The sequence below is a fragment of the Neophocaena asiaeorientalis genome, unplaced genomic scaffold (genome assembly GCF_003031525.2).
Source record: "Neophocaena asiaeorientalis asiaeorientalis breed wild unplaced genomic scaffold, Neophocaena_asiaeorientalis_V1.1 scaffold671, whole genome shotgun sequence".
In the NCBI taxonomy this organism is placed as follows: Eukaryota; Metazoa; Chordata; class Mammalia; order Artiodactyla; family Phocoenidae; genus Neophocaena; species Neophocaena asiaeorientalis.
The window spans coordinates 3,013,198-3,027,067 of record NW_020175533.1 but is presented as its reverse complement, the minus strand read 5'-3'; the positions used below and the strand labels follow the sequence as shown (position 1 = coordinate 3,027,067).

Below are 13,870 nucleotides of genomic sequence, written 5' to 3'. Positions count from 1 at the left end.
GTGACCTAGGGCAAGTGACTTAACTTTTCTGTACCTTGGTTTCCTAATCTGTAGGTTGGGAAAATAAATGGAACCCTCCTCAGAGGTCTGTTGTGAGGATTAAAATGAATGAATACAGATAAAATGCCAAGAATGACCGATAAATGTTGCTTATTGTTACTTTTCTTTATAGCTTTCACTTTTTGTATCCTGTTTAAGAAGGCCTACTTTTTTGCCAAAGACGGCCACCAGGGAAGCCCTGTTCTGATATTTTTTGTAGGTTCTTTTTTAATGGTTAGGTCTTTAGCCAATCTGGAATTAATTTTTCTGAATTGAGTAAATTAGGAATCTAATTTACTCCCCCCAAAAGACACTCATTTCTCCCCAAACTACTTTAGTAAATAGTTCATCTCTCTCCCAGTGACTTGAAATATCACTTTTGTCATTTATGAATTCCCACAATACCTAGGTGGATTTTTGGATTTTTTTTTCTGTATCATTGATCTAGTTTTCTATTCCTACTCCCATATCACGATGTTTCTTTTTATGGTTGTATTTCCCTGTGCTTACTTTATTTTATTTTATTTTATTATTTTTGGCTGCTCAGCACACGGGATCTTAATTCCCCGACCAGGGATCCACCCGCTCCCCCTGCAGTGGAAGCGCGGAGTCCTGACCACTGGACCTCCAGGGAAGTCCCACAATGTTTTAATAACTAGAGCTTTGTCAGATATTTTGAATCTGGTAAGATGACGCCCTCCTCTTTCTTTTTCTTTTATAAAATTAGATATTCTTGTGTATTTAAGGCACCGTAGGAATTTTAACATCAGGTCTACAAGTTTCATTTTGCAAATTTTATTGGTAATGTGTTGATTTTTTAAAGATTAATTTTGGGAAGAATTGTCTTTATTATGTGGGTAATGTTTGTGTGTGAGCATATGGGGATGTGCATGTTTACCAAGCCAACTTGGGAAATAAGGGTGCCAATACAGGAAGGTGCAAGGCAAATGGGCGCTCAGCGAAGTTCCCAGTGGTCCAACTGATGAGCATGATCTCGGGATGTTGGGAGGGATAAAGGGAAGGTTGTAGGTCTGGGTATTTTGTGAGCTGACTGTGCATCTGAACGTATGGGTGGGACCCTCTGCTGTGTGCAAGCCGGCTTGCATGTATCTAGCACACAGAGGAGCTCAATAAATGTTAAATCAGTGCTCAAATGAGTGAATCAGTTTTTGGAGAGATTATTGTATGTCAAACAACCTGCTAGCACTATTCAAAAATAACCTCCAATCCTCATAACAACCCTGTCAAACAGGTATTATGACCCCCATTTGACAGACCAGTAAAGCTGAGGCTCAGAGAGGGGAAGTCCCTTGCCCATATTCAAACCTTGGTCTTTATAATTCCAGAAGTCAACCACAGAAGGGGCCAGATCTAATTTCCATCCTTCCACTCATGCATCCATCTGCCAAGGATTCACTAAGCACCTACAGTGCAGCGCAACGACCTAGTACAACAACGGCTCTAAATGACATAGAGTAGGCGGACCGCTTCCAGGAAAACCAGCTGGGCGGCTGGACTGTAGGTACCAAAAGGGTGGGGTTTCTGGCGCGCACCTTCCGGGAATGTAGCTGCCTAGGCCTCAAGGCTATGGCTTTGGCTGAGGAGGCACCGCTAGATCAAAGTTGTAGCGCGGTTTAGAGAGTGGATACTATGAATATTGGCCTATAGGGGGCGCGTTTCCGAAGCTAGAAGCATGTCCTGGAGACCCTCCGCGCGCAGACTGGCCATCAGTACGCAGGCGCAGAAGACCCAAGGAGCGGTTTAATATCTTGCGGAGGGATAATTTGAGAGGAGGAGGCGTGGTTCAATCTAATTACCTCTCATTGATTTGCCTCTGTCTCTGAGGGCGTGGCCTCGGTGCCCCCTTCTCGGAATAAGGGCCTGCGGAATCTAGTTCTCTCTCGGCTTCGGAGGCGTAGCTTAGGGCGGGCCCTTGAGCCACCCCTCAACGATTGGCTGCCTCACCCAGAGGGCGTGGCCCAGCGAGCTGTCTATCCTCAGTGCGGTCACTTCCTGTGGAGTTTCCCCAGCCCAGGGAGGAGGGGGAAGAGGACGAGGGGGAGGAGGGCGGTCGTCCGGGGTTAGGTTGGGGGGGCGGTTTGGTCCGTTCTGGGCGGGGGATGACTCACAGCCCATCCCATCTCCCCGACGCCGCCCGCCCGCGCAGAGCTCGCTCCATGGCTTAGCGGAGGAGGCGGTGGCGAGCGGGGGAGGGGGACTCTTATTTTGTTAGGGGGACCGGGCCGAGGCCCGACCGGCCTGGCAGGGCTCGCCCGGGGCCGGGCGTCATGTCTCATGCGGCCGAGCCAGCTCGGGACGGCGTAGAGGCCAGCGCGGAGGGCCCTCGAGCCGTGTTCGTGCTGTTGGAGGAGCGCAGGCCGGCCGACTCGGCCCAGCTGCTCAGGTGCGGGACCGCCTGGGACCGGTAGTGCTAACTGGGATTCCCGGGGGCCTTATCTGGGGGCAGCGGGGGCCCAGGACTGTGATTGGAGGCCCCGGCCTAGTCTTGGAGGACGTATGAGCGCCTGACTTGGGGGGGCACCTAAGGAATCTGGCGGTGGCTTGCTTGGACTGAGGCTTAAAGGAGTCGTGGAAGTGCAGTAAGGGAGGCCTAGTTCAGATTTGGCGGGGGCCCTTGACTCGGTCTCGAGGGGCTGATTCTGTTGTGTCCAAAAACTAGTCTAGGGTAGCTGAACTTCAGGGACTGAGACTCTGACTAGAGGCTGAATTTGGGGTCTTTGAGTCAGATATGAGGGGAATGAATTTGAGGGGGCACTCTGTAGGTGAGGCACTGATTTTTAAGGGACTTTTTCCCTCAGAGAAGGCGTCCTGGGAGATAGAAGTGCTGTCTTGGGAGCTTGGTGACTCCCAGTGGCTGGTTGCTGGAGGCTGTGTTTGGGGATAAAATGACTCTGGAGGGATTTGGGGGTATCTCGGATATACTGCGTGGGACCAGCCTTGTGAGTGTGTGTGAGTGAACAAGAAAAGCAACATTCATCAAGACTTGATCAGAATAATCCCTTCGCCTGCCCACCCATCCAGCTGGGTAGTGGAAAAGCCCTCTTCCCACACCCCATAGGGGCTTGAATGGGAAACAGTCAGACAGACAGGCAATGGAGATGGTGCTACCTCTTAGCCCAGAGAAGGCCTCAGACCTTATTTGGGAACCCAGAGGAGGGTCTTGTTCTTGTTGCCACCTGCCCTAGCCTCTCAGCCAGCTCCCCTCACCCCCTACACACACACAGACACAGAGGTGTTTTTTTTTTTTTTATCTCACCTTCCCAGTCTGTCTCTCAGGCCCTGGAGGCAATCTTGAATCTGACCCTAGAGCTGGAATGAGCACCAATTGCACCATCCCTGCCTGGGTGGGTCCTCTCTGACCGCTTAGCCTCACTTCCATCAGTGGGCCTGGAAGCCCCAGCCTTCTCTGTCCATACCCTGCTCGTTCCAGTGCCCACCTCTTCCAACTTCTGTGCAATGGAAGTGTGAGCATGGGAGGGGGCTTCGCCTACTTTCTGCCTGGGATTGTGCTGAGCTCAGCGGCTCCCCAGCTTCCTCTTCCCGACTTCCTGGGGTGGTTTTAGGGCCCCGTCTGTGAGTGAGGAAAGGGAGGAAGACAGATTCTTGGGGAGGGGCAATTCAACGACAATCTCAGGATTCTAAATCTTTGACTAAATTCAAGGATGCATATCTATCTGCCTGCATGTTAATGTCCCCTACACACTAGGGTCTTGCAGCCAGCATGGAGGGTTGAGCAGGAGCCTTTCAATATATGAATTTACCATCTCCTGATGCCTTTATAGCAACCTAGATCATCACAGTAGTGGCGATAGTTGAAAGGGACTGGTGTACATGGCTTCTTAGTTTGTGTGTCAGTGGGTGTTGGTATTGGAGGTGTGTTTGTGTTTTGATCTATCGAAAAAACTGGAGAGTGCTGGGTAAGCTCCTCTGACCAAGAAAAGAATGTTCCTATAAAGCAGATCATCCACCCAAATTCTCCCTCTTGTCAATCCAGATTGTTGGACTGAGGGGAGCCTTTGTTATTTCCATCTTGTTTTTGGATGCGTGTTCACATCCCACAAACTCTGGCTGGGGCAGGGTTGGTGGCGGGGAGCTCTTTTGGGAAGTAGTGGATCCTTCAGTAAAGTGAATCAGCTACCCCAGTTCTCTTTGTGATGCATTCAGTTTGTGTTACAATGGACTGTTCTGCCGAGGGAAGCCCCTACCGTGCAGTATGCCTGTGGACCTATGTGGTCTCACATTCAGCAGCCAGGAAAACAATGGGGGGTGTGGGGGCTGGGAGAACTCTGAATGCAAAGTCAGGAATCCCACAAAGTGAATTGTCATTCCTCAATTCTTCGTTTCTATTCTCCTGAAACCCAGGTTGTACACCCAGGTGATTGTTAGATCGAGGATCTGGGGTTCACGCTTATTATTTTTAATCTTAAGGAACTATGGGTAACACGGAGCAAAAGAGTGGAGAGGGGAGAAGACATGGGAATTCATGGTGGTGGTTTCAGCAAAGTGGCTGAATGTGAGGGATACACTCTATTCTCCTCTCTCCTGGTGTATGCTTCTCTTCTCTTCTTTTCTCTTCTGTCTCTGTCTCTTGTCTCTCTCAGGGGAATGACGTCTCCATACAATCACTGACCATCACCCTGCCTTCCCCCCACCCTCAGCCTGAACTCTTTGCTTCCGGAATCCGGGATTGTTGCTGACATCGAATTAGAAAACGTCCTTGATCCTGACAGCTTCTACGAGCTCAAAAGCCAGCCCCTATCGCTACGCTCAAGGTATGTCTCCTCTCTCTGACTCCCCTCCCAATTCCTCAGGCCCCTCCATCCCCTCTTGACGGGCAGAGGCCCTCAGTGCCAGCCCAACCCATTCTCTCATCAGCCTGAATTTTTCAGATAGTAAAATTAAGAGCCAGAAAGAGCATGTGGAAAGCAGGAGGCCAAGCTAGGATTCTAGTATCTCAGACAAAATCTCCCCTGCTTCCTCCCCCACCTGCACATCCATTCATAGATAAAAATTGCAGCGTGCCTGGAGTTCCCAGACACAGGGTGTGGCCTGCTCAGGCCCAGCCCCCAAGTAGGCGGAGCCGTTCCCATAACCCCTGGTCACCCTCCCCCCAACTCAACAAATTCACCCACTCCCAGCACTTGAAGAACCCCTGCTGGTCTCTTCTTTCCCCCAAGCTTGAAAGTCTAAATGTGCTGAGTCATGGGCCTGGGCTCTAAGAGAGGGGAGGGGACCTGGAAGAGGGGCAGGAAGGGAGGATTGTGAAATCTCTGAGATTTTCAAGACTGACTAGCTCCTGGGACCAGAGGCCCAGGCAGGGGAGGAAGAAGGGCCTGCGGTTGCCCATATAGCCTGATGCCCACCCCCAGGAGCTCAGGGAGCATCTCCAGCCCCAAATTGAGCTTAATGAGCCCTCTGTGTCCGTATCTACTCCCACAACCTCAATTCTGTTTCCTTCTGCTCTCCTGTAAATAGCTCGCAGAGCTGAACAATGGTATCTCCGCTTGATATATGAACAGGCCCAAATCCAGGCTTCACCATAAGGACTGCAGGCTAAAGTTCCCCCACCAGACTGTGACCCCTGAGGGTTGTGACCAGGTCTGGTTCCTTTATCTCCCCTCCACATTGTGGCTTCTGAAGGCAGAGAACAGGCCAGGTTCCTATGTCTGCTTCATCGCACTGTGACTCCTTAGGCTTGGGCCGAGACTTTTAGCTTACCTGTGGCCCCGTATTTCCCATTCCACAGCCTCCCAATATCACTGCAGGCCACCCCAGCCACCCCAGCTACACTCTCTGCATCACCTTCTGCAGGGGGCTCCAGGACCCCTGCCATGTCGTCGTCTTCTTCATCGCGGGTCTTGCTGCGGCAGCAGCTAATGCGGGCCCAGGCCCAGGAGCAGGAGAGGCGTGAGCGTCGGGAACAGGCTGCAGCCTCTCCCTTCCCTAGTCCTGCACCTGCCTCTCCTGCCATCTCTGTGGTCGGCGTCTCTGCTGGGGGCCACACATTGGGTCGTCCTCCCCCTGCTCAGGTGCCCAGGGAGGTGCTCAAGGTAAGGTGACATCCAGAGGCCCTGGGAGGGGCTCCTGGTGACTGAGGATTGGTCCTGGTGGCTTTGGGACGAGGTCCTAGGGGCTCTAAGGAAGGTCTCAGGTACTGTTAAAAGGGGGCTGTGCTAGTATCCCATTGTGTTTAGGGTTTCCAAGGCGTTCTTGTGGAGTTGTGAGGGGTTCTTGCGGGTCATAGGATGTCTTGGTGGATCATGGAGGCTCATGAGTGCCCTGAGTGGGCCCTGGAGTCTGTGAAGTGGCTTTGTAGGAAGCACTTCACATATGGTTATGCATTAGGAATTCTTTGGCCATTGGAGTGTCTTGGGAAGCCATGTATAGTTCCCATGTCTGTTAGGTGGGGTCACCAGTTTTGCGGGGGGCCTCTTGGGGACTGTGACAGGGTGCTCCAGAAACTGTGAAGGATTCTGCCACCCATGGGTAGATCTTGAGGGCTGTGAAGGATCTCTGAGAAAGGGAGTTTGGGTCCTAGGGGAGACTTTAATCAGTATTTGGGTGTGGGAGAGGGTTCTCAGATTCTGGGCCTGGTTTGCCATCTTGAGCCTAGGAACAGATGACTTCTGAGGGGCAAGCTGGGGCTCAGGGTCACCCCTCTGAGCCCTGTTCTGCCTTGTTCCCTCCCATCCTGTCTCCCCCACATTCCACAGGTACAGACCCATCTGGAGAACCCGACGCGCTATCACCTGCAGCAGGCGCGCCGGCAGCAGGTGAAGCAGTACCTGTCCACCACACTTGGGCCCAAGCTGGCGTCCCAGGCCCTCACCCCACCACCGGGGGCTGCTAGTGCCCAGCCACTTCCCGCCCCTGAGGCTGCCCATGCTACTGGCCCCACTGGCAGTGCTCCCAACAGCCCCATGGCACTGCTTACCATCGGGTCTAGCTCAGAGAAGGAGGTGAGTGGCTGCAGACGACCCTCCCATGCTCCCCCTGCTCCAGCTTCTTCTAAGGCTCTTCCATATTTCTTCTCCCAGATTGATGATGTCATCGATGAGATCATCAGCCTGGAGTCCAGTTACAACGATGAGATGCTCAGCTATCTGCCTGGAGGCACCACGGGGCTGCAGCTCCCCAGCACGGTGAGGCCCTGAGATGGGAGGTTGGTCTAAAAATTAGTGCATCTGTCTATCACTGAGGGATATCTTATATACACCCGGGCAGGCTAGCTGTGTACATAAGAGACTGTCACCTTGGATTGTACTGAGATAGAGATAGAGGCTGTATGTTGAGAATGGGGCACACCAGTGCCCTGGGGCCATGTTGCACTGCATGGAGAGGCGAACCTTGTAGATTTTGATATCTACACGGTGGGGACTTCATGGAGCTATTAGGGCATACCGAAGCACTGAAGCTTCACTGTGGGAGGGACCAAGAGGTGGGACTCTTGTAGCATTTTGTTTGTTTGTTTGTTTGGAGTATAAGACAGGTTTCTTTTTATTAAGTTTTCCTAAACTTGTCTCACGTTTACTGAATGTTTTTCTTTGTGTAAGAACGTAACCTGGAGCTTTAAAAACCAATTTGGACAATGCAACCTGGATAAATGCTTGTCTGCACACAAGTCATCGATTACCATTCTCTGGCCTGGCCGCCATGTAAATCCAATTGGTCTTAAAGCCTATCTAAACAGAGAGCAAGCAGACCACATCATCTTATTTCTAGTTTAAACTTTAAACCTCAAATTCACCCCTATCCCAAGACCCACACCCTCCCCCACACACAAAAGAACTTTTTAGAAGAAATGGCCATTAAGAACTGAGTCAGTTGCATAAGAATTGGCTTAATCCTGCAGCCAGCACTCCAAAGTAGCTCTTGGCTTCACAGCAGACCAGCTGGAACTCTTGAAGCAGGACAGGTAGAGAATGGATAGAGGATGCTCTAAGAACAGGGCCAAGTCCTGGTGCTGCGAGGCTTCCACACATGCTTACACTCCAACATAAATACACTTCCACCTTCCTCCCCTAAGTGATGTTTCTCTATAGCACTTTCGAGCTTGTAACTCTCTAAATTTTTTAGTGCAGAGATGGACAGAAACTTATTCTAAACATGCAAGGTATAATCTTAATTCTAACAACATAGGCCAAAATTAACAGAGAAGCTCTCTGTTATACAGATTATCTTGTAGCGTTTTGAATGTACCAGGACATTCAGGTCATGAAGACACACGCAGACCATGAAGTGATTGGAACATAATATGCCAAAGGTGTCCAGATTTGATGTGGTTGGACCTTGAAGTGACTAGAACATACCACATCTCTTAAAGTGAACTGTGCCGAGAGGCTGGGTCCTTGTAAAGACTTGATAAAACTTTCTAGAGCAGGAGATGCACCAATGAATTTTAACATTCTGGTTCTGAACATTCCAAGAGTCTCATAACTCGTTTTGGGACATACCAAGTGCCTATAGCTTTACTTCTTTCCAACTTATCAAGAGGATAGAAGCACATGTAAAAATGGTACCAATTTATCAGGATTTTTCATTGATTTGGGCACAGCTAGAGATTGGATGGATCCAGCAGTCTAGTGGGGGTTTCAGGAGATGAAAACTCATCAAGAGGTGGGACTGATTACTTATGGATTAGTTCATTGCCCTAGGGTGTATCCAGGAGAGTGTGAAAGAGAAAAAAAAAACTAGGCTGACATAAAAACAGTGCTTGTTGAGTAGTTGGACGAGAAATCCTGAGAGATCGGAATGTGCAAGAGGGTGCCAGATCAGAACTTCGGTGCATGGCAGCCGGAGACTATATGCAACGCAGTCACAGCAAAAGACTGGAGATTGGGCTGGAGCTCTCCGAAAGGCCAGATTTTGGGTGGAATGTTGCCATGACAATTTACCAAGGTCTGAGAAGACTGGGTTGGAGTGTTCCAAGAATGCTGAGTTGGAATGTAGCTCTAGGAGGGGCTGAAATGTTGCATTGGAGCTGACAAAGACCTGAGAAGGGTGGTTTTCTGGTACTTCTCAGAGCCAGTGCCGGGGTTTGGGAGAGGGGCTTCAGAAGTCACTGGGGGATTCGAGGGGCTGTGGGGACACGATGAGCAGGCCAGGCAGGCTCTAGTCCCCCAGCAAAGCAGGGTAGGTCCCCTTGACCCTGTCTTCCCTGTTGAGTGGCTGTGTGAAATTCCCTTGAAGGAGAAGGAAGGGTTTCCATGCTGGGCCAGCCAATCCTTGCATGAGGGGGCCCATCTTTGGGGTGTGTGGAGGGTCAGGAACCTGGTCGAAGAAGGGGCCAAGCCTGGGGTCTGTTTCCAACCATCATTTTTCTGCTCTCCCTGCCTGCAGCTGCCTGTGTCAGGGAATCTGCTTGATGTGTACAGTAGTCAGGGCGTGGCCACGCCAGCCATCACTGTCAGCAACTCCTGTCCAGCTGAGCTGCCGAATATCAAACGGGAGATCTCTGGTAAGGGCTAGGGTCTTGGCCCCATGCAATTATCATATACCCCAGGGTGAGCCCCATATCTACCAGGTCTGGGGGTCAGGCCTGATTCTAAGGGAAGAGGGTTTAAACAGACAGAAATGGGGGCTGTTTGCCATCTTTGTCCATATGGCCCGTGGTCCTGCTTTCACTCCACTCCCTCTCCTCTTGGGTTTAACAAGTGGCCTGTCACCATGGCTTCTTTAAAAACTGTAAAAATGGTGGCACTTCCCTTGCCTGCGCCCACCAAAGCCTACCCCAGTGGCTGCACATGCTGCCCACCGTCGTCTGTCATCTTTCCCAGGCCCAGAGGCCCTGACCACCTCCTGCACTCTCTTCCAGAGACAGAGGCCAAGGCCCTTTTGAAGGAACGGCAGAAGAAAGACAATCACAACCTGAGTGAGTGAGAGCGCGTGCTCCTGCCCACGTGCTGTGCAGCCCAGCCTCACTCTGCGCCCGGCCTTCCTTGGGGGCCTCTCCCTGCAGCAGCCTCCCAATTCCCCAGTTTCTCCTCTTCGCTTCTCAGCCTATTGACGACCCTTTCCCACTTTCTCTTTCTCTCCCCCGCCTTCAAAGTTGAACGTCGCAGGCGATTCAACATTAACGACAGGATCAAGGAGTTGGGCACCCTCATCCCCAAGTCCAGTGACCCGTGAGTCTGGGCCAGGAGCCCCAGGCCGGTGGAAGGTGGGGTGGGGGCCCCACTCCCTGAAAGTCATTCCCGGGTGGGCCCGCCCTAAGTGGGAACCACCCAGGCAGTCCTGCTCCTTTGCCCCTTTCTCACCCAGCTTTCCTCACCCTGAGCAGGGTGGCAGCCCCTCACCGTGTTCCCATCTAAAATGTTAGGTGCATGACATTATGGTCCATGACATTATGGTCCACGTCATCTGCCCCCCTGTACGACATAGACAGTTTTCCGCTTATTTAGTACCTCCTTTATTTACTCAAAAAATGTATTGAGCTGCTTCTGCTTTGTGCCAGGTACCATGCTAGGCCCTGAGGATACCAGAGGGAACAAAATGCACAAAAATCCCTGACCTCATGGAACTGATGTTTTAGTGGGGGCAGACAGACAGCAAAGAAGATAAATATGTAAACTCCGGTGGTTATGATGAGTGTTGTGGAGAGGAATCAAGAACGGAGGGAAGATGGGATATTGGGGAGGGTCACAGTTTGGGGTGAGGAGGGTGGGGACAGGGCAGGCCTCAACTGATGAGGAGATACTTGAATAAAGAGCCTAAAGAGGTGAGGCAGGAACCATCTGGGTGTCTGAGAGAAGAGTGTTCAAGGTGGAGGGCAGAGCTGGGATGGAGGCCCTGAGGTGGGAATGATTTTCCATGTTCTAGGAGCATTGAGAAGCCAGTGTGGCTGCAGTGAGATGAATCAGATGGGCATGGGTAAGAGGAGCAGTATGGGATCAGGTCAGAGAGGGCTTTCTGGGTTCGGGGTGTGATGGGGCATCACTGGAAGGTTCCAGGCAGGTGGTTTTCATCCGAGCATTCCGTACCCTTGATGTCCCTCTGCCTCAAGTTGTAGGCATGTGGCGGGGTGCTCCATCTACCTGGTGCAATCGCCCCCTTCAGCTCCTGAGAGACTCCATGTGCAGCATTCCCTTCTTTCCTCCCCCTTGGGCCCCACAGGGAGATGCGCTGGAACAAGGGCACCATCCTGAAAGCCTCTGTGGATTACATCCGCAAGTTGCAGAAGGAGCAACAGCGCTCCAAAGACCTGGAGAGCCGGCAGCGATCCCTGGAGCAAGCCAACCGCAGCCTGCAGCTCCGAATTCAGGTCTGGAAGGAGAAGGCGGTGGCAGGGGTGAGGGGGGCTTCCTGGAGGCAGAGGCAGAGGGAGAACAGGCTAGGATTTCTCCTTCTGGCATATTTGGGGGATCCCCAGGCTTCCTGACTCACACGATGATGGTGATGTTAAGTAGTAATCATAACGTTAGCAAGAATAATAATGAATATTGGTTAACGGACACAGTGTTTTATCTTGTGCCATGCACTATGACAAGAGCCTTATCTCCGTTTACTAAGTTAATCCTCACAACAGTCCTGTGAGACAGGGACCATTATTATACCCACTTTCTAGGTTGGGACTCTGAGGCTCAGAGACGGTAAGCAACTTGCCTGAAGTTACGCAACTAGTGAATGGCAGAGGCTGAATTCGAACCCAGGCAGCCTACCCTTTTAACTGTTATATCCTCTGCCTCTGAGGGACTCTGAACTCCATCTTATCCCACCCCCACCACCCACCCCCCTACGTTTTGCAGGAGCTAGAACTGCAGGCCCAGATCCATGGTCTGCCAGTGCCTCCCACCCCAGGGCTGCTCTCACTGGCCACAACTTCAGCCTCTGACAGTCTCAAGCCAGAGCAGCTGGATGTTGAAGAGGAGGGCAGGCCAGGCACAGCAACATTTCATGCAGCGGGGGGACCTGCCCAGAGTACTCCCCATCAGCAGCCCCCAGCGCCACCCTCAGATGCCCTTCTGGACCTGCACTTTCCCAGCGACCACCTGGGGGATCTGGGGGACCCCTTCCACCTGGGGCTGGAGGACATTCTGATGGAGGAGGAGGAGGGGGTGGTGGGGGGACTGTCAGGGGGCGCCCTGTCCCCACTGCGGGCTGCCTCCGATCCCCTGCTTTCTTCAGTATCCCCTGCAGTCTCCAAGGCCAGCAGTCGCCGCAGCAGCTTCAGCATGGAGGAGGAGTCCTGATCAGGCCTCACCCCTCCCCTGGGACTTCCCCACCCAGGAAAGGAGGACATGTCAGGATGAGGCCCCGCCTTTTCCCCCACCTTTTCATGAGATTGCCCTGCCCAGGTGTACTGGGGGAAGAGGAGACTGATGAGGCCCCACCCCTATAACCAGGCAAGGAGGAGGAATCAGATGAGGCCCCACCCCTTCCCCACAGGACAGGCCAATGCAGGTATTTCAGACATGGAGAAGGTAGGGGCATCAGGGCCTGTCTCTTGCAGAACGCAGCCTCACCCCTGCTCCGTGGGACCCGCCCTTGCCCAGGTGAGGGAAGGAGACGGGATGAGGTAAGCCCCTGGCCCCTAGGGACTGTCCTAGCCATGTTTCCTGGGATAAAGAGTGTCAGGATACTGCTCCATTCCCTCTCTTGGAACCAACAGTCTAGTCTATCCTGGCAAGGAAGAGGAGTCAAAATGGAGGTCCCACCCTGGGGGTTTAAGCGCTACCCCTTCCCCATGAACCCTGCCCTGCGCAGGCAAGGAACAGAAGTGAGGATGAGAGCCAACCCCTTTACCTGGGAACTCAGTCCTGGCCTTCTAGCAATGGAGGAGTCAGGCCCCGCCCTTTCCCTGTAGGAACAGCCCGGCGCAGGTATTTCAGTGGAGGAGTCAGTAAGATCAGGCAACTCTGTGGAGATCACAGCCCTCGTCTCTTAGCAACATCCCATCCAATCATTCCACACTGCAGGGAGGAGTGGTACTTAAGCTCCCCCGCCTTAACCTGGGACCATTGTGACTTAACCTAGGAGAGCTCTTAGCCGACCTGGCCCTTGAAGAAGGGGGCAGATCTTGAAATCTTGTGGGTTGACATTCCAGACCTAGATCAGGAGTGAGTGAGAGTTAGACCCCCACACTTGGGCAGAGTTATACCTCCTTCCTTGAAGGGTAGATTGGGGAGGTGATGGAGATAAGGGGGTACTGGGTCCATGTTCCCAGAGCCAGCACCCCAGTACTCTTTTTCAACATGTAGAGGAACAAGATAAAGGAAGGGGCCTTTCCAGGGAGTTCCCCAGCCCAGGAACAAGTAGAAGCCTGTCTCACCAAGGCAGAGGCTTAGGGGGAGGATTGCAAAAACATATATACACCCTCTTTATCAGATTTTTTTACTGACCCCCTACTCAGAAGCTAGGTCACCCCCAACCTCTGGCCTCCACCTTGTTCTCCATTTGGAGAAATCTTCCCCATTTCAGAGTTATCAAGAGACACTCCCTGCCCATCCCCATCCCTCCTACCCCATACACCCAAGGTTGTCAGCTTTGGATTGTTGGGGCCGAGCCCCGAGGAGGGTGTACTAAGGGGTCTGTAGGTTTGTGATTAAGATAATAAATGCTAGGCGTGTTTGATGCGCTTTTAACTTTGGCAAAGAGTCTCCTGTCCTTGCTTTTTGTCTGTGCAATGAGCATGGCTCATGAGGTTCTTGGAAGAAACAGATTTGAGTGGGATGGGTACAAGGATTTAGATAGAGGGGCTGGAGGAAACAGTGTACAAACAAAAGCAATCAGTCCTTGACTATCTGCTAGGCAGCCTCCTAACTGTTTTACCCAATTTATTATTCTAAGGAATATTCATCAAGAAAGTACTGAT

The 13,870-nt window shown here is 52.0% G+C and overlaps 1 protein-coding gene across 2 annotated transcripts; it reads left to right on the top strand.

Moving 5' to 3' along the window:
* Nucleotides 1–2,122: 2,122 nt before the first annotated feature.
* Nucleotides 2,123–13,644, top strand: TFE3 (transcription factor binding to IGHM enhancer 3). 2 transcript variants are annotated; one of them, XM_024769285.1, is made up of 10 exons: nucleotides 2,123–2,443; nucleotides 4,719–4,832; nucleotides 5,807–6,110; nucleotides 6,774–7,019; nucleotides 7,098–7,202; nucleotides 9,400–9,517; nucleotides 9,875–9,931; nucleotides 10,109–10,184; nucleotides 11,173–11,320; nucleotides 11,805–13,644. In XM_024769285.1, exons 1-10 carry the CDS (start codon nucleotides 2,328–2,330, stop codon nucleotides 12,246–12,248), a joined length of 1,728 nt encoding a protein of 575 aa, XP_024625053.1. In that variant the 5' UTR covers nucleotides 2,123–2,327; the 3' UTR covers nucleotides 12,249–13,644. The 2 variants fall into 2 exon arrangements, with proteins under 2 accessions (XP_024625053.1, XP_024625051.1); XM_024769283.1 differs by having other exon boundaries at nucleotides 6,774–7,202.
* Nucleotides 13,645–13,870: the final 226 nt, after the last annotated feature.

Coding starts and splice junctions, on each gene's coding strand:
- TFE3 (XM_024769283.1), top strand. CDS start 2,328: ATGTCTCATGCGGCCGAGCCAGCTCGGGACGGCGTAGAGGCCAGCGCG. Junction 7,203..9,399: donor GGCTGCAGCTCCCCAGCACG/GTGAGGCCCTGA, acceptor CCCTGCCTGCAG/CTGCCTGTGTCAGGGAATCT. Junction 9,932..10,108: donor GAAAGACAATCACAACCTGA/GTGAGTGAGAGC, acceptor CCGCCTTCAAAG/TTGAACGTCGCAGGCGATTC.